Below are 19,852 nucleotides of genomic sequence, written 5' to 3'. Positions count from 1 at the left end.
GCGCTGTACTCACGGTCTCCAAAGTGGAAAAGGAAGTGAGGGGGAATGTGGGTAAAAGGAATAGTCTTGGGACAGACTATCTGTGAACAAAGACAGGGGGAGGGCAGACTAGCCCATTCTGAAAAGAATCTCAGAGGTTGCTGTAGCAACTCACTGGTTGCCTGCTCACAGGCAGAAAGGGCAACATATTGATACATCACACAGGCACTGTGTGTGTGTGGAACGAATACATGCAGCTGAACTTAAGGAGCTGACAAGAAGAAGCTGCAAAGAAGGGGGGGGGGGTGATCAGAGAGAGCAGAAATGGGCTTACTTGTTCCATGACAATGTATGAAGGCAATCGTGTGGCCTCTTACATATGGCGCATAGTTAGTTGTCTGAAATGACGTTTGTCGCATTGTATCACATTACATATGTATTTTTTATTTTATAACTAGTAACAGGAAGTATCAACTATTTGTTTCATATATTTTATAATAGCCATACTGTGAAATGAATACATTTTTATTAACTTATATAATGAAACATCTGTGCTGCGTCAAAAAATGTTTTGACATAGCAACTTAAAGTATATTTCTGCCTTGACAACATATACAGACTTTGTAGTAATTATGCCAGGTTGGACTTGGAGGGCAATTTTGAATACAGGTTCATCTATATTGATGGTGCATTTATAATTTACATCTGTACCCATATTTTTGACAAAAAAAACTTTTATTGATGCACACAGTGAGAAAACATATTAGTACATAGGTGCACAACAGCGCAGAATAATCTGTGATTTCCACGCCTCAATTTAACACCAAATATTCCATAAGCGACACTTCGTACATAGGGCCCTAGGAGTTTAAAATATTTTTCAATGAAACTAATTTCTTATTCTAGAAGCATTCCCAATGCATTGCAGGCCTTCCCAGCACAGAAGGGTTTAATAACAGTGAATATGTTTTAATATTCTGTTCAATAAAAAACATTTATTATTCTACGGGCATTTGCTATATATGAGCTCCTCTAAAAGAAATCCTTATTAGACCTTTAAGTTTTCCGACAGTTCATTCTGGCATTCTTCAGTGTGAAATGTTTTTACAAGAAGGTCCTCGTTCATTAAGACGCACAGATTATGTCTGTGTTTTCATTATTAATCTAATGTGTCTTGCTGCACAAACAGATTGTGTATGTTCGAGTCGTACAGAAAATGCCCAGCCAGTAAACAGTGGCCCTCTCTTTACCTCCTGAAGCAATACAGTACACACCTGAAGCTGCATGTTTGTCTGGGTCAGTTCCTCTGCTTTCTTTTCCAGTGACATCACCCAGACCTTCCTCTTCTGTCTGCACCGTGTGGCAGCTGCTCGGTTCCTTTCCAGAAACTTTCGCCGCCTCTCGTCTGGATCCTCATCCACCACCCTCCTGCGACGGCCTCCCGTGGGCTGAGGGGACTGTATTGTCTGAGTGGGCTGCATTTGCTGTGCTGCTGGTGAGAGCTGGAAAGGGAAGAAAAATCCAATGGGTCCTCTAAACCCCACTTTCGTGGCCACTTGAAATGCATTCACTATGGCAGTGAAGGGGTTTTAAGCAGCCAATAAGCAATTTTACTCTATCTATAGACATACAATAGGCACACCTATATTAATCATTGGCATGTGTAAGCAAGTGCACGCTGCATAGCAATCACATAAATATATACATTACTCTAACCTAAGGGCTGGAGCAACAAAAGAGGCAGCACATCGCAGGTAAGTGAAAAAAGCAGTGTTTTGTCGCCCAAAAATCCAACGTTTTGGTCCTGATGTCGGGACTGAAACGTTGGACTTTGGATAGCAAAGCACTGCTTTTTTCCCTGATCCTGCCCTTGGTTTAGGTAATGTGTGTGTATGTGAGTATGTTTATGTGTGTGTGTGTATATATATATATATATATATATATATATATATATATATATATATATGCATGGTACAGCACTACAAACAGAAGTTAATAGATGAGGTGCACTGTAGATAGTGTAATATACCGGAACTAGCACAGAGTATCAAATTCAAACAGTAAAAATTAGTTCATCTATCAATTTTCACTGTGACTTTGATACTGAGCATGCTGGTTCCTGCATATACCCATAGGTGCAGGGCACTTCCTGAATGCTGGAACCATAAGTCAAAAGAAAGGATAGGTGATCTGCTAAATACTTAAATGCACTGATAGTACATGAAACATAGGCAGCAAGGACTAAATTAGAACTGTGTTAAGTGTTTCAGCTCCCCACTGGGCCTTTGTCAGGAATACATGACATTGTCAAGAACTTGAAACATTGAATAAAGCTTTACAAAATTCCAATGGAGAGCAAGCTGTCTATGCTTAATATATATCATAAAATGAGCAATTTGGTGGAATTTGGTGACATTCTCCAGGAATTTGGTAACATATTCAAGGAGAATGATTATTTGTTATTAGTTTGAAATCATGATTTTACAATAGTGGTTTATAACGTGACGCTGATCAGCACAGTTGTATAATTGTTGAAGAATCAGTCTCTTAGTCAAGCATTAATTCATAAGTACCTGTAGCCTAATTTCATGAAACCAATACAGTGTATGTGACATTCTTTGATGTGTTATTTTTCAAGTAAGGCTCTTTGGCCCCCAAATTAAATGAAGAACAATTGCCCCAGGGGTTCCCAACCTTTTTAACATTGTGCACCCCCTGCTAGAAAATATTTGTTCTGCGAACCTCTGATTTACAGATCATATGACCTACTCTTGCCAACAAAACTGTTTGACCGATCCCAGCAAGTAGAGTGTCCGGAACTCAGGGAGGAACACACAATTAATAAGGCTCCAAACCTCACCTCAGTGTGTGCAGACAGCATGGGTGGTATAGCTGTCATTCACTGGGGGAGCTTTCAAAGTCACGCCCAACAATGCCTTGCCATTGTGGATGCTTATGGGGAGCGACTTTGGAAGCTCCTGATGTTATTAACAGCTTTACCACCTATTTAAGGTGCAGTTTGAGTCTTTACAAAGTGTGCAGTCCCCACACGGGATCAGAAACCCACTATACTGCCAGGGATTCGCCATTACATATTTTTGGGGACGAGCCCCTTGGAGACACCTCACTAATCCCTAGAGGTTCCCAAGCCCCCTGTTTGGAATCACTGTATTACACTATTTGTAAAGAGTTGTTAGTTGTTATATGGTTGAGTGCTGATCATTCCAAAATCTCGCTCTACCTCTAAAAAATAGGGGAAAAAAACCCATAATTTAATGAGTGTTACTGGCAAGAATGAGACTTATGCTACAAATGCATTCTACAAAATTAAACATAGATGCCATTGTCAATGTCATTCTTTTTTTTTTTTAGTTGAACATAAACTTATTTGAAATGCCGTAGTTTCTTTTCACTGATTTTTCCATGGTGATATAAAATCGTGGTCATGTATTCGAAGAATAGTATAGTCAGATTCCATTGTAAAAATGGGAAGAGACCATTGGGCTGCCTTTTCCAAAGGATAACGCTATGTTTATGCTGTGAGAGCAAAAAAGGACAAACTCTTAATATTTGTTCCAAGACCCTAACTGTATAAGAAGCATAACTCCTACACTACCCATGTTACCCCATTTCGGTCACATAGTTATTGTGCATAGTAGGTACTAGGTTGCTTGTAAACCTCTTTACCTTTAACTCCTCTTACTGCAGACATTTTGGCTCAATATGAGAAGGGCAAGTGTTCAAAGACTTTTCCAGATGCCATCTAAATTATTTCTGACAAGCGGTCTATGGTAAGGGAAAGTTCTGTAATAGGTCTTTTTAAATGAAGAGATTGTCATTGATCAAAGTGTCCTCATTACACAATATTCAGGATGTCTATAAATTCAAGAATGCCTAAACCTGTGAGAGAAAGTAGTTCTGCCCTTTGACAAGGTATGTGCTGCTTGCCCGGTCGGTATAAGAAGCCAACTCAGAGCTCACTAGCGTGTGATCACTTGAGTGTGCATACTGTATCCCTCTAGCAATGAAGACTTTAAGAACTATGGCGTGTAATTACATCATTATTAGCACAAACACTTCCTGTTTCTGTTCAGGGCCGGCTCTACGATTAGGCCAATTAGGCAGCAGAATTTGGGGGGGGGGGGGGGGTGCGGCACATTTCTAACTGCTAGGGAATTTCTCGGAGCAGCGAGAGAGCAGGGCAGTTTCCTCTATCCTGATTGGCTTCATTACCCAGCAGCAGCCAATCAGAAGGAGCTGTAAGGAGCCTGGGAGTGGGGCCAAGCAGTAAGCATGAATGACACAGAGAGAGAGAGGGGGGATAGAATGAAGGAGGCAGGGGGGAGAGAGAATGAGAGAGCGAGGGAGAGAGAGGAAGAGGGAGAGAGAGAGAGAGAGAGAGAGAGAGAGAGAGAGAGAGAGAGAGAGAGAGAGAGAGAGAGAGAGAGAGAGAGAGAGAGAGAGAGAGAGAGAGAGAGAGAGAGAGAGGAAAGGGGGATAGAGAATGGAGGAGGAAGAGAGGGAGGGAGAGGAGGTGAGAGAGAAAGGGGAGAGCAAGAAGGGGGAGAGAGAGGATGGACAGAGAGGGGAATGAGAATGACAGGGAGAAAGGGGGAGAGAGGGGGGAATGAGAAAGAGAGGGCGAGTGACAGGGAGAGAGGGGGGAATGAGAATGACAGGGAGAGTGGGAGAGAATGACAGAGAGAGAATGAGGGAGATGGGAGAGAGAATGAGAGAGAAAGGGGGGGGGGTGTGAGGGAGCGAGGGGGGAACAAGAAAGACGGAGAGATGGGGAGAGAGGGGGGACAAGAATGACAGGGAGAGAGGGGGCGAGATTGACAGAGGCGGGGAGAATGACAGAGAGGGTAGAGAGAATAAAGGAGAGAGAATGAGGGGGGAGGGAGAGAGGAGAGAGTTACAGGGAGAGAGGGGTGAATGAGAATGACAGGAAGAGAGGTGGAAAGAGAATAACGTAGAGAGGGGGACTGTGTATGAATGTTAGAAAAAATCTATTAGGTATAACAAAATCTGAACGTGAATTGTGTGTGGGGGGGGGGGGGGAGAGTATTTGGAGGGGGGGTCTGCAAGCTGAAGGTTCACCTAGGGCGCCAAACACCCTGGCACTGGCCCTGTCTCACAGAACAGAGATTTGTAAGATCTACCAATATATAGCCGTAAACGGTTTTGTAGTGGACATCATATATAAACGTTCTCTTGTTTTAAGGTTTGTTAACAATAATTCCAAGACAAAAGCACATGTTTATGCTACAAAAACAGGAAGGGGCCGAACCATTCTGAATTAAAGAGATTTAGAAAGAATGTGAAAATGTAAGTATGAGAATAAAACAGCAGTGGTGCTCTGTGCTGGTATATAAAACAGCAGTTGTACTCTGTGCTGGTATATAAAACAGCAGTGGTACTCTGTGCTGGTATATAAAACAGCAGTGGTACTCTGTGCTGGTATATAAAACAGCAGTGGTACTCTGTGCTGGTATATAAAACAGCAGTGGTACTCTGTGCTGGTATATAAAACAGCAGTGGTACTCTGTGCTGGTATATAAAACAGCAGTGGTACTCTGTGCTGGTATATAAAACAGCAGTGGTACTCTGCGCTGGTATATAAAACAGCAGTGGTACTCTGTGCTGGTATATAAAACAGCAGTTGTACTCTGTGCTGGTATATAAAACAGCAGTGGTACTCTGCGCTGGTATATAAAACAGCAGTTGTACTCTGTGCTGGTATATAAAACAGCAGTGGTACTCTGCGCTGGTATGTAAACAGCAGTGGTACTCTGTGCTGGTATATAAAACAGCAGTGGTACTCTGCGCTGGTATATAAAACAGCAGTGGTACTCTGCGCTGGTATATAAAACAGCAGTGGTCGTCTGCGCTGGTATATAAAACAGCAGTGGTACTCTGCGCTGGTATATAAACCAGCAGTGGTACTCTGCGCTGGTATATAAACCAGCAGTGGTACTCTGCGCTGGTATATAAAACAGCAGTGGTACTCTGCGCTGGTATATAAAACAGCAGTGGTACTCTGCGCTGGTATATAAAACAGCAGTGGTACTCTGCGCTGGTATATACAACAGCAGTGGTACTCTGCGCTGGTATATACAACAGCAGTGGTACTCTGCGCTGGTATATAAAACAGCAGTGGTACTCTGCGCTGGTATATAAAACAGCAGTGGTACTCTGCGCTGGTATATAAAACAGCAGTGGTACTCTGCGCTGGTATATAAAACAGCAGTGGTACAGTACTCTTCAGTCCAGATTACTTTTCAACCACTGCTCATAACTACAGTACAAGCCCGTTTCATACACTGTATGTGAACAGGATGAAAAAGGAAAAGTCAAGTTGTTTTGGTAGAATATATACATATGGAAAGACTATTTATATTGGGGACTGCACCTGTATGTGACGGCTGTTCTGATTTTTCATCTTTTTGTAATGAAGTCTGCAAATGAATGGCCTCAAAGATCCCCTTTTAAACATTTCAACTAAGCTGTCACATTAAAAAATGCAGCCGCTTAATTTGCACATACAGCACCATTCCGGAGACTTCAGGGGTCTGTAATTTATGTGTCTGCAGCCTTGTTTTTTAACACATCTGCCTTTTCCGTCGTACTAGAATTTCATCCCAAAAAAAACTTTCCTGCTCCACATATTTACTACACAGATGGGCATTTATACGGTTAATTTAAACACGCTCTTTCTTTACATTTACAGAACCTCGCACTGCCAGACAACAAGAAGCTTCCCAGTAGCTCAGCTGCAGATACACACTAGACATGAAGGGCAGCATCTGAAAGCACGCTTATGTTTTCGCCCAATGGTAACTTGAAGGAAAGAAAAGTAATTGCAAGAGTAATTGCTGTCTCCTGACGTCAAAAAAAGCATAATTGCTGATTAAGTATGTTTTTGGCTGTGAACAATTGTTGGACTTGTGGAAGTACGGCACAAATATTATTACCCACAATGCCTGTAAAGTAGTATTGTTCATTTCAACGGCCTACTTATGCTAAGCCGTGAAGCAACACGTACAGTATACTGCAAGTAAGGTTGCCAAATGCCAACTGCCTCTAATTTAGTGGGACTATCTCAGATTTGTAGGGATTGTCTCTTGCTCGACAGGACAGGGAAAAGTCCCAATCCGGAAGGCAGCATGGCCTTATGCTTTTAACAGAGTTTAGTACAAGGCAGCTGTGGACTTGAAGATGTGAGAAGGAAACGACAGAACAGAGAACAGAGGTTGCCTGGTCACTATTCCATGAAGTGGTTGCAATGCAGCCACTGCCCAATTCACGTTTTTTTTTTTAGCCCCAGTTGTAAATTCTTTTGTAGTTGACATCATCAATAAATGTTCCCTTGTTTTAAGGTTTGTTAACAATGATTCCAAGATCTATGCACACGTGTCACCAACAATGCCGTGGCCATGTGTGAGAGACAAAAGCAGGATCACTTGAAACAGAAGGACTGGTACACAAGGCCACTGGTTTCTATCCTGCTTCCCATTTTTCTGCCTCTGGGGGGGCTCAACTCCAGTCCTCTAGCTCCCCCAGCTTTTCAGGATATCCCTGCTTCAGCACATAGAGCTCAATCAGTCCCTGCATCAGCACAGGTGCTATCCTGGAAATCTGACCTGTTTGGGGGGTTTGAGGACTGGAGTTGAGCGCCTCTGTTCTAGAGGCTTCTTGTTGCCTTTATTGGCAGTGGGCTCAGCACTAAATGTTGGATAGCATGAGAGTACCTGTGCCCAAGTGTTCAAGGTTTTTTTAAAAGACTATTCATATTGCACTGCTGCTTTAGGCCTCGTCCAGGGTGATGCTGAGCGGGCGCGCTCATGCTGGCCGCGATGACACACATTGTTGCAATGTGTGTGGCCAGTGTGAGCGAGCGCCTGCGCGGCGCTTAGCTGCTTGTCGAAGCAAGCAAATTTAAATATGCCGCTCGCTGGCGCTTCACGTAATAGGTTAACCAGCTCCGTGATGTCATGGCCGCTCCCCCCGATGCGCCCCCCCCCCCCCCGTGCGCGTACCTAGCTGGCCACAAATCGCCCGGCCGAGCCGAGCGCGTGACGCTACCGTGCCGCGCTTGCTCCCTGCCTGGCCGCAGCCTTATGCAAGATTGTGAAAGCTAAGCAAGCCCTCTGAAGAAAATGTGAAAACTAAAAATGATCATTTCCTGGATTTGTTTTCAGGTTTCTGCCCTGACACCTTTGTGTGAATGGAGTTTTATGCATCTGTGACACTTTTTACATATTATCGGAATCCTGTGCGGACAAGACACAAAATGAACCTTTTAGCATTGTGATGCTCTCCAGAATTGTACTACTGTAGCCTTCTTGCACTAAGAAGATAACTATCAATACAGAATATTCAAGAAGCATTCCCCCGATTCTTTTTCTTAATAGAAAGTGGTGGTCCTCTGGAGCTTTGGGGACCTGCCGGTTCACAAGACATTTCAGTTTTTTCCCTTTTGACCACTCTGTTAATCTCAATCCAAAGGGACAGCACGAACGCCCCCAATGACTGTGCAGCCCGGTGACCATCTTAATATTTTTTTTTCACCAGACAAATTTAAACATGAATAACTTGGGAACTAAGAGATTTTCATTAGAACTGCAAATAGTGCAGTTCAACTCAGAGGGCTCTCCATGATGCAATTATTAATACAACTCAACCCCGTTATAGCGCGATCCGTTACAACGCGAATCCGCTTATAACGCGGTGCAAGCGCGGCTCCCAATTTTTGTATGTATGAATACTTTACAACACGATTATTGGTATCTTAAATACTTTATTGTACAATTGTACATTATTTCTAACGCGATCCTCTTATAGCGCGATGTGCTTCTTTGAACCCCAAGCACAGTGTTAAAAGGGGGTTGAGCTGTACCATGAAATACCAAAAATCAAGGGAAAACAATGAACAATGTGTATTTCCATGAGGGTTTCACTATTGAATTCCCCCTTACAGAAAAACAGTGCTCCATGAAGACTATACAATAAGTCCGAGTTGTTGCCTACCTGTGCTTGTCCGCCAGTGTGCATAGGAGGATGTGGAGACGTCTGGTGATGTGACGGATGTGCATGGATGTGCGAGTGGGAGTGATGGTGTGGGTGACCCTGTTGGTGATGGGGCTGAGAGTGCGGATGGTGTGCCGGATGCTGGTGCTGCTGATGATTGTACGGGTGATGCTGTGGCAGGTTTTGGTGCTGATGTGGGTGCGAGTGCATATGATGGTGTGAAGGCTGCTCCTGTCGTGAGCTCATCATGTCCATCATGTGGCCCATTGTGTTCATATTCCCATTCGATATGGCTGCCGGATGATGGGATAAAGCTGCCTTTAATCTCTGGAATAAAAAGAAACGCAAATAGATGTAATCAGAGAACTATAAGTCAGTTATTTTCTTTACTAGTGTTTAAAATGGCATTGTCAATTATTGCATTATATCAATATTATAGTATAAACATGCCAGCTTATGCAGAGAACTTAATTGAGAATATTCCATTAATATCTTATAAGCCCCCTCTTTTGCCAGTGAAGATGTATAAGCTCTGCATATTGCTTTGAAGCTGGATTCCATAGTTAACATGCAGACATTCATTGGGATTTCACACTAGCTTTTCAGGTATCTCCCCAAGCCAGTTTCAACTTAATCTTATGGCCATGAACAATAAAATAGAAAAGCATTGCACTACTAAGAATCAAAAAGGTGGACTCCAGATATAAAAACTGAAAATGTATTTTCCGATCGTTAAAACGGAGGCACAAAGAGTCCTCCGACGCGTTTCGCACTCACAAGTGCTTTATCTAGGAGTAACTAACAATAACTGAACAGTACCAAAAGCACTACTTATCTTATGGCCACTTCAAATTATGTTTGGTATCTATATTATATAAACACACACATATCTAGTGAGGGGTGCAGAAACATAGGGCAAACAAATTAGTCTCATTAAACAAAAATATAATCATCATTATCCTGTAAAAAGATAATACCTATAAAATAACAATAAACAATATTAATGACATATGAACATTAAAAGTGCGCTTTAAATGACAGTCTGTGGGGGGGTGCAGGTTTGAAGCAGAGGGTCTCTGGAGCTGAACCTGGTTGATTTCAGGTCCGGGGACACCTGGCAACCCTAGATACTTACCTCGGTAGGTGCTGCCGGTATCTCTGTGCAGTTTAAAACTACTGCATCACGTGGGCCAATAGGAAGACACATGGGATGAAGATGCGACTTCCTATTGGCCCGCAGGACACAGGACTTCTAAACTGCCAGATTGTGAATCCAGCCAGGGTTCCCATCGGCAGCAGTTATGGAAATAATTACCTCAGGGGTCCCCGGAGCTGAAATCAATGTGGTTCTGCTCGAGGGACCCCCTGCTTCAAACCTAGAATTACAAAACAGTAACCTGCAGTGCCTCTTTAACAGGCAGTCCTCGTTTTACAACGCTTCGTTTTACAACGAATGGCTTATGCAACGCTATGCAATGCATACCTATGTTTATTTGAACAACGCCAAAACGGCTTATCCAATGCTCTTACAACACTTTGCAACGTTGTGTATGTGTGTGTGTGTGTGTATATATATATATATACAGTGTTCGACAAACCTATACATTTGCTCGCCCCGGGCGAGTGGATTTAACATCGTGGCGAGTAAATATTGGCCCAAGCAGCACACGTGTGGTACTAGGTGGCGAGTAGATTTTTTTGTTCGGCGAGTAGATTTTTTGGTGATTTGTCGACCACTGTATATATATATAAACAACCGTTGCAAAGTGTCGTAAGAACGTGTATATATATATATATATATATATATATATATATATATATATATATATACTGTATATATATAATATTATACTATATAATATATTATTTATTATGTTATATTATATATAATACATTATATACACTATATCATTTATGTGTGTGCTGCATATCTTATTGCCTGCGTAAAATATTTGGTGTATTTTAGTGTTAAAAATGCCTTCAGGAACGGAACCTTTCATTTAAACAGTGTTCCTATGGGAAAACGTTTCGCTTTGCAACGCCATTTTGAGTAACGCATTGTGTCGGATAACCGAGGACTGCCTGTACTTACTTTGTTTAAGTGTTCAAAAACCTTTGTCATCAAGATCCATGCTATACTGCAGGGGTGCACAATCTTTCTCCCCTGCGCCCCCCTGTGGCTCTCCCCCCCTGCTCGTGCCCCCCCCCTCCTTACCTTGGCTCCGGAGTTCTGATGTCATGTTGCCATGGCAACGTGGCATCACATGACCTGGCTGCGTCACGCCACGTTGACGCGTCGCCAGAAGCCGTCTGAGCCAAGGTAAGAAAATTCACGGAGGCCTTCGCCGCTCCCCTGGCACTTAATTTAAATGCCTTCGGGAAGCGTGTGGGGCCTCTGTAAGTGCCCCCCCCCGAGAATCTCGCACCCCCCAGCCCCCCACTTTGCGCACCCCTGCTGTACTGTATCAATTCATTGTTGAAATGCTTCTTGTGTACAAATATAGTAAAAGTTATTGCAGCCGCTGGGGCGTTATGGTGTGATATTCTGCATTATTACTCCCATTAAATCCTATGGAAACTATGGATATTCTGTGTTATAATGCAACATGTTCTGTTATCAGTGGGAGCATCGGAGTTTGCTAAATCTAGACCGTACATGCACCCATACATAGTTTTTTGTCCTCCTGCACAGAATTTGAAGTGTGATAGTATGAGGGTGTATGTATGGTGAACCACTACCTTTCTAGCAAATTCCAATCTGGCTTTCGTCCCAAACACTCCACCGTAACTACTGTACCCTGCTAAAAGTTTGCAATGAAATTCAGTGTGGAATGGAACTGGGACAACTCACTGGTGCAATATTCCTAGATTTTGCAAAGGCTTTTGATACTGTTGATCATGCTATTCTGCTTAACAAACTCCAGTGCTCTGGAATAGGGAAGCATGCTTTTAACTGGTTTCAGTCCTACCTACCAGGTAGATCCCAACATGTGTCCATCTCAGGCTCTAACTCCAACCCATGGATATCACCTGTGATGTCCCGTAAGGCTATTTCCTAGGGCCCCTTCTCTTCTACGTGTTCATCAATGATCTTCCTACAGCTTGTAAGGAAGCTTCAATACACATGTATGCAGATGACACAATCTTATATGCACACAGCCATAGCCTCTCCGACCTTGAACACATACTTCAATTTGACTTTTTGAGACTTGAAAATTGGATTTCCCAAAACAAACTGTTTTTAAACACTGACAAGACTGTAACAATGGTATTTGGGACTAAGGCTACATTTTTAAAGCTTCCAATGACTGAGCTCCAGATCAGAACAACGCTAAAACCACCCTAACTCCTGTCACTAGTTTTAAATACTTGGGCATATAGTTTGATTCCCATTTAACATTCGGGTGCACATTGATACCCTGACATCAAAAACATATGCCAAACTAGGTGTACTTTACAGGAACAAATCCTTCCCAAGTCTGCTGGTCAGAAAGCATATCGCACAGCAGATGCTAAAGCCAATTATCGACAATGGAGACATAGTATATGGCACGGCACCCCAAACCCACCTTAGCAAACTTGACACCCTCTACAATTCAATTTGTCGTTTTGTTCTCCAATGCAACTACAACACACATCACTGCAAAATGCTCAAAGAACTAGATTGGTCATCACTCGAGTCTAGGCGCAAAGTTCATCTTTCCTGTCTCACCCTCAAATACTTTCTGGGCAAGCTACCCATCTATCTGACCAAGCTCCTCACCCCTACCACATGCAGCACTCATCATCTGAGATCTGACTCCAAAAGACTGTCCATGGTCCCAAAGTTCAGTATAGTATCCGGCCGCTCCTCCTTCTCTTACCGTGCACCCCAAAACTGGAACAATCTACCGGAGACTCACATCCACCACCAGTTTAAGTTCTTTCAAAACCAAAGCTGTCTCACGTTTTAACCTGGTCTGTAACTGTTACATACGCCTATAATATATATTATCTCTAACTGTGCATGCAATGTCTTGTATATAATGGATACCCTGTTCACTTATGTACTGTAACTATGTATTTGTAACCATATATTATTTGTCATCTTAACTCTGTGCCCAGGACATACTTGAAAACGAGAGATAACTCTCAATGTACAGTATTACTTCCGGTAATTTTTTTTATAAATAAAATAAATATTTACATGCCTAGTCCCTCCAGAGTTTGTATGGGGAAATTGATCTATATTTGAAAAAATACAGTATTTCTTGCTTCCCAAACATACAATACCAGCATAACACAAACCTTTGCAGACGAAAGTTTGTTCATCCTTATTTAAAAGAATTTGGATTTCGAATCATCAGGCGCAATACTATGACTTCTGTAATAGAAACTCATCCAATGTTACCCAGGGATTTATTACTTTGTCAGGGGTGGCCAACTCCAGTCCTCAAGGGTCACCAATAGATGAGGTTTTAAGGATATTCCTGCTTCAGCACATGTGGTTCCATCAGTGGCTCAGTCAGGATGACTGAGCCACTGATTGAGCCACCTGTGCTGAAGCAGGGATATCCCTATTACCTTGCCTGTTGGTGGCCCGTGAGGACTTGAGTTGTCCACCCCTACACTATGCTGTGAATTGTGTGAAGGATCTCTAGTATCACACAGTGTTGAGCCTATCTAACCTGATACACTCAGCTGTCTTTATCCCAAACACGATGACTGACTATACTAACTTCATTTTAAATAGCATGTGATTGTAAAATGTAACCGGAATATGAACCAGGGCATGGAAAAGCCTAATCTGCAAACTGACTGATTACTGATGTTTCAACATGTTCCATATGTTCAATATTATGTTAAATTAATGACATAAAATGACATTGATATATTCTGGCAAAATATTGTTTTCTATTGCTTCTTTTAGTGTAACAGAATAACAATAAAATAAAAAAAAGATGTCTTTGTGTTGTTTTTTGTGTTTGTAAATATGAAATTATTTTAACTATTAAATCTTGGACTATCTGAGTTTTAAATATTATTTTTTTTAAAATATGCATTTATGATTCCTTGTTCTCATTTTAATTACTTTGCTTACACATCATTGGTACCATTGTGAATTATCTACCAAATGCCTGACAAGTCCAAATTACTGCAACTTCAGAACCATTGTCGCATCCTCCTTAGCTCATTCATATGGGAACCCATAATCATCCCCTTAGTACTGTGTACTGCATGGAATTTGTCTGCGTGCTTTCTGGTCTACATGCCAAAAATATTGAATGTTATAATATCTTGACCTATGAAGTAAACAATGCTAGACAAGGGTGTTAATCCTAAATATAGTGCTTGCTGTACCTGAGGCTTTTTATGCCGCACACACAGAAGGAGAACTTTCAAGAATATGCTCTTCACAACACTGCAGGGGTTCTCTTCACTGCAAGAGGATGTGATTGACTTGATTCCATTTTCCTTGATACAGAGGCAAAACCTCCTCTATAGAACATCTTATAGCATTACACCACTTTATCTTTTGGATAAACTTTACTTCTCTACAAGCCACAATTATGTTTTATTATCTGAGGCACAAACATACTTGCAGCATATCGTAATATGATAAGGGAGTAACTTAGACAGAAATTAACCTTCTTGCGCATATAAATGGAACCTTACCAATTATTGGAACTCACCGGCCTATAAGTGGGAGGCAGTGACCCAAATCTCCTAATTTCCTGATTTGGAATTCTTTCCTTGTAACCTATATGTAACCTATAGTGTTTCTATAATGCAGAACTGTAATCAATGTCCGGACTAAACGATAAGAGCTCAAATCAAGGGCAAGAGAATCGAAGGTACCTATTTGTCAAAACTGGCAAAAGTGAGAGAGGTGAGCCTGGAAATGTGATTTTAAGTGTGTACATGAGGTGAAGGAGGATGGGATTAAAGCAGATGGATGGTGTTTAAGTGCAAAGCCTTGAATACTTCAGAGTAATAAGGGTGGAACATTTCAGTGATGACCAAACCATTATGAGTGGAATAGATGAGTATGTCTACATATATTCAAATTTAGCAAATCAAGCATGACACAGAGAAGCTTGACATGCAGCTGGTTTTAGTCAAAGGGGGTCATTTGCATTAGGTCTGTCTAGTTTAGAAACTCCCTATTCCCAGTTCCCAGTGGAAGGGTGGGCCAGCTGCCTTGGATCTGAATTCTGCTTTAAAAAAAAATCAAATATATATCTATCGCACCTCGCCCTGTCCCACTGGTGCTACAATCACCCAGCTGCAATATATTCTTTAAATCCCTGCTAAAAATGAAATATGCACAAAAGACTTTAGTCCCCAAATAAACCTATGTATGTAATTACACGGGACAAACAAGTGCAATGGAATACACAGTGTTCACCATTAGAGAAAACAAAACCACTTTCTTATACAGAATCACGGGATTCACGACTAAAAATGTAGTCAATCAAAATGAAAATGTAAAGAGTAATGTCTCGTAATATTAATAATGCAGTTTACAAGTTTTAATGGGAAATATTTCCTTTTTAGTCAATCTTCTTCCTGGTAGGGTGTGTTAGCCATGAAGACTAACTATTGTCCCATCTTGGCACAGTGTGTGTCTATAATGATTTATTATTATTAGTGTAGTGCTTCTGCTAATGAAAAACATTTGCAGAACCGTAAGCATTTGTCCTTTATTTTTTTTTATTTTTTTAGTAAGATCAATTGCTTACACTGTTTATAACTCACGAAACACATCAAGGATAAAGTAAACTGTTTGCATTTAGCGCACTGGCAAGGGAATTCACTTTATTTGTTTTAATTGCAAAAAGCTGTGCTATTTACAGTAAGTGAAGACAAAATGTGATGATGAAGACTGACTGTGCTTTGGTTTATTTCAAGTCACACTGGGACTATATGAAAAAGTGATAGATTACATTTTTTATGTCTGCTTTCTTGGCTCGTAATATCTGCAATTTGTAGGTTTGAGTTACAAAAAAGCAATACATTAGTAAAAAAAAAGATGTTGAGTTACTTATATTGCACTGAATTGGCAAGAATAAAATCGAATGTGGTCATGGTTGTGATAAAAAAACTAAAATAGAGGAGAAAAATATTGTCCCTAGTCAAATTAGTAAGTTCTGTGAAAAGCTAATTTTACCTCATGGAATTTGTATTGTGGTCAATTGATTTGTGCTTGGTAGGAAGCCTAAAGATTTCCTAATGCAACACTTTAGCTAGCAACACAAACACAACAAAACAGAGCCGCTACTGAAATCCCTTTGCAAACATTGGTCCTGGCTGAAAGATGGTCATTTCCCACACTAGCAGAGAGTTACACTTTTGAACGAAAACCACACACACAAGCTCAATTTTCTACTGTAAGTGGTTAAAAAAACTTGTATTTCATATTTTAGCCTTAGAAAATGAACACAAATTGACTGTATGTGTTGCTTACAACGATCTATTCAAAGTCCAAACACATTTATGTATGTTTCTCCATACTTATCATTAGGGCTTTTTTCAGGTGGCACACAGTTCCTGTACTTCCTTTCATAGATCACATGGTACATTGTATTACATTATTTGATCATCAAAAAAAAAATGAATTTGTATATGTTTTATAAAACAACTAGAATGTAATAATTATTATTTACAAAAATAATAACAGATTTAAAACGAGTTTGAAATGTGAATAAATGTGTATGTTATTACACATATCCAAGAATAATTTCCCCCCCTGCCCCAATCCCAATAATTCCCACCCCCATGTCCCATCCTCACGTCAGAGTTCCCTGGTTTTTTTTCTAGATCATTAACATGATGATTAGAGATTTCCCGTGCAATTACTTCCCTATGCTTTTCAAGAGAAAGAAGGCTTTCATGTAGTACAGTAACAAAGCAGGTAGTTTGGTACCTTTTATCAGATCAACATTATTGTATCATATTAGATTAATAATATTATATTTATTATAAATGACAAGCTTTCGAACCTCATAGGTTGCTTCATCAGGTTGGGCAGAACTACAGAAACAGAAGGTAATAAAGACAGTATGGTAAAGAGATGGTGTCTAGTTACCATGGATTTGGAGAGGAGGTGAGATATTATGACTGGTTGAAAGCTGGCAGGCTAGTGTGCAAAATTAACTTGCTTCTCAAGCGGCCCAGGGAGTATGGAGGAAAGTTTGCAATCGTTTTTTGAACAGATTTTGATGAGCCACACATGGAAAGAGAGTTAAATATTGAATACAGAACTATGAGCCCTTTGGGAGCCTAAGGCCTCGGCCATGTTCCCTGCTTGCTGGCGGAAGCGTGCTCACGCGCGCTCACGCTCAGCACTGAGCCCCTACAGCCGCAATTAGAGCGGCTTTAGTAGGGGCTCACCTATGCTTCCGCAGGCGCGTGGAAGCGTAGGTCTTAGGGGAATTTAAAATTCCCCCGCTTGCCGGTGCGACAGGCCGGTCACGTGAGCGGTTCGCCCAATGAGGGCGAACCAGCTCCGTGACGTCACTGCCCGCCCCCGGCCAGTGACGTGCCCGCCCCCTGACAGCGCGTGCGGTAAGCAACCGCAAGGCCAGGGAAAGCACCCGCTTTCCCTGAGCCTCAGCGCGCCTCAGTGAGCAAGCAGGGAGCCTGGCCGAGGCCTAATGATGGTAGCTGGCACTGCATTGAATTTTATCAGATTCCTTGCACCGTGTGCCTTTTTTTGCTCGTGTTTAGGAGTGACCACGACCATAGTTGCAAGAGTGCCATAGACTTTCTCTTCCGTTTCTGACATTGGCGGGCACATTGGGGCTGCGATCCCATGACCCTGGAATGTTAATAGCACCTGCGACTAAGGATGTTCCGGCACACATGGGCTAAATGATGCTTTGGTAACCACTTTGCAGTTTCTGTGTGGCACTTCGTATAGCAACCCCAGAATATAGGCTACTGTTGAAAAGAACCTCCTAAAACACAAAGAGAAGACTGTCTTTCCACTTGGAGACTTTGCTATTTTCTGCAACTTAAAACTGCAATCCTACTTCCCTTTTACAAGTCAAGCAAACCTTCAGCACTACCGCGTCATGTGATAGCACTTGTAGCCTGGATGACGAAAATTGAAGTGGAGGGAGCTCCACCCGTGTCAACTGGCCTGACCGCTCCAGCCTCATGTGTCCATGATGAACCTTGTAGGTCATTAGGGCACCTGGTGTTCAAGGGCCTATGCTATACCAGGTACTTCATAAAGGCAGTGTAAAGGTTTAAAAACGTACCTGAGCACCGGTACATTTAAATTTGTACTGAAAAACATTGTTTATTACAATGGGAAATATCAGAGAGTTATTCTTTTAGTCTTTCGTCCACTGCCATGATAAAATAATCATATTTAACCAAGCAGTTTCCATGTCACCACCTAGGAAAGGGAAGGGAAAAAAAAGAAAAGGCACGCAAACTTTGTGACCAAATTGTATGTCACAAATAACCCTTTGGCATTTTTGTATCATTTACATATGGGGGAAATTCGGGACAGCCCAATAGCTGTGATCGTCATTTAAGTGAATATCCCTCTATGTGATGTATACTCCATCACATGTTTTAGTGAGCTGTTTACAATTAGGTTTTTGTCCTATCTTAAAGTATGATGAATATGCTACACATGAAAGGTAGAGGTTAAAAAATTATTGTCTTTTCAGTGTCCGGCAGCTGCAATGCATGTCACAAATTGAGACAGTACATGTAAAATATTGCGAGAATATCAAATATACAGGGCCGCCAACAGGATGGGTCTGCCGGGGTTGGCGTCCCGTTTAAAAAAAAAAAAATGCCGGCAATCCCCGTGCGCATGCGCAGAGCAGAGGTCTCGGCGCGCATGCGCAGGGAATCAGAGTTTCCAGCCTGCAGGGCCCAGGGATGGGATGAGTGGCACGCGTTCGGTGGGCTGCCCCCCCAATCGTCGGGCCCCTTCCTCGCTCACCCCCGGTCCTTTCTCCCCGTCCGCATGGGCACCCGATGGGAATGTAGGCCGGAGGGGGACGCGCCCTGGTGAGCGCACGCCAACCTTTATCCCACCGCGCCTACCTCCTGCCCCGGGCAGCAGCCACGGGGTCCGGATGCAGGAGGGGGAGGAGTGCGGGGGGGGGGGAGAGGGGCACCGCAAATGCTGCCTGTGGACCCGCTCCCAACGTGGGATGGAGGGGAAGCGCCATGGCGAGCCCGCGCCCGCCGACCCAGCTCCCCCCATGCCAGACTCCTGCCCCAGGCAGTCAGTCACCCACCCAGGCGGTCAGTCACCCACCCACCCAGGCAGTCAGTCAGTCAGTCACCCAGGCAGTCAGTCAGTCACCCAGGCAGTCAGTCAGTCACCCAGGCAGTCAGTCAGTCACCCAGGCAGTCAGTCAGTCACCCAGGCGGTCAGTCACCCACCCAGGCGGTCAGTCACCCACCCAGGCAGTCAGTCAGTCACCCAGGCAGTCAGTCAGTTACCCACCCACCCAGGCAGTCAGTCACACACCCAGGCAGTCAGTCTTAACCCCCCACCCCCCAGGCCCATACTTAAAACCCTAGGCCCATACATAACCCCCCAGGCCCAAACTTCACCCCCAACCCCAGGCCCAAACTTCACCCCCAACCCCAGGCCCAAACTTAACCCCCCCCCCCAGGCCCATACTTCACCCCCAACCCCAGGCCCATACTTAACCCCCCCCCCACGGCCCATACTGAATCCCCCCATGCCTTTTGTCACATTGGATGTAGCATTGGATATCTTTAGCTGCGCTTATAGTGCCGGCGATGCGACGCTGATGTCACGCTACGGTCACTGGAAATATCAAATTGAAGTAACTTCCAGCGATCGCGACCAAGCCGTCGCGTC

General features: G+C 42.8%; 1 protein-coding gene across 2 annotated transcripts in view; it reads right to left on the bottom strand.

The window, feature by feature from the left end:
- CREB5 (cAMP responsive element binding protein 5) overlaps positions 1-19,852 on the bottom strand; it is a 370,960-nt gene that overhangs the window by 19,213 nt on the left and 331,895 nt on the right. For both annotated transcript variants that reach the window (XM_075586852.1, XM_075586851.1), the window contains 2 exons: positions 9,010-9,336; positions 1,254-1,481 (listed from right to left, as the gene is read on the bottom strand). In XM_075586852.1, coding sequence (XP_075442967.1) covers positions 1,254-1,481; positions 9,010-9,336 — 555 coding nt within the window. The remainder of the gene's footprint in view (positions 1-1,253; positions 1,482-9,009; positions 9,337-19,852) is intronic.

This window comes from Ascaphus truei, chromosome 2 (assembly GCF_040206685.1).
Source record: "Ascaphus truei isolate aAscTru1 chromosome 2, aAscTru1.hap1, whole genome shotgun sequence".
Taxonomy (NCBI): Eukaryota; Metazoa; Chordata; class Amphibia; order Anura; family Ascaphidae; genus Ascaphus; species Ascaphus truei.
The sequence above is the reverse complement of the archived record's forward strand: the minus strand, read 5'-3'. Positions and strand labels throughout refer to the sequence as shown.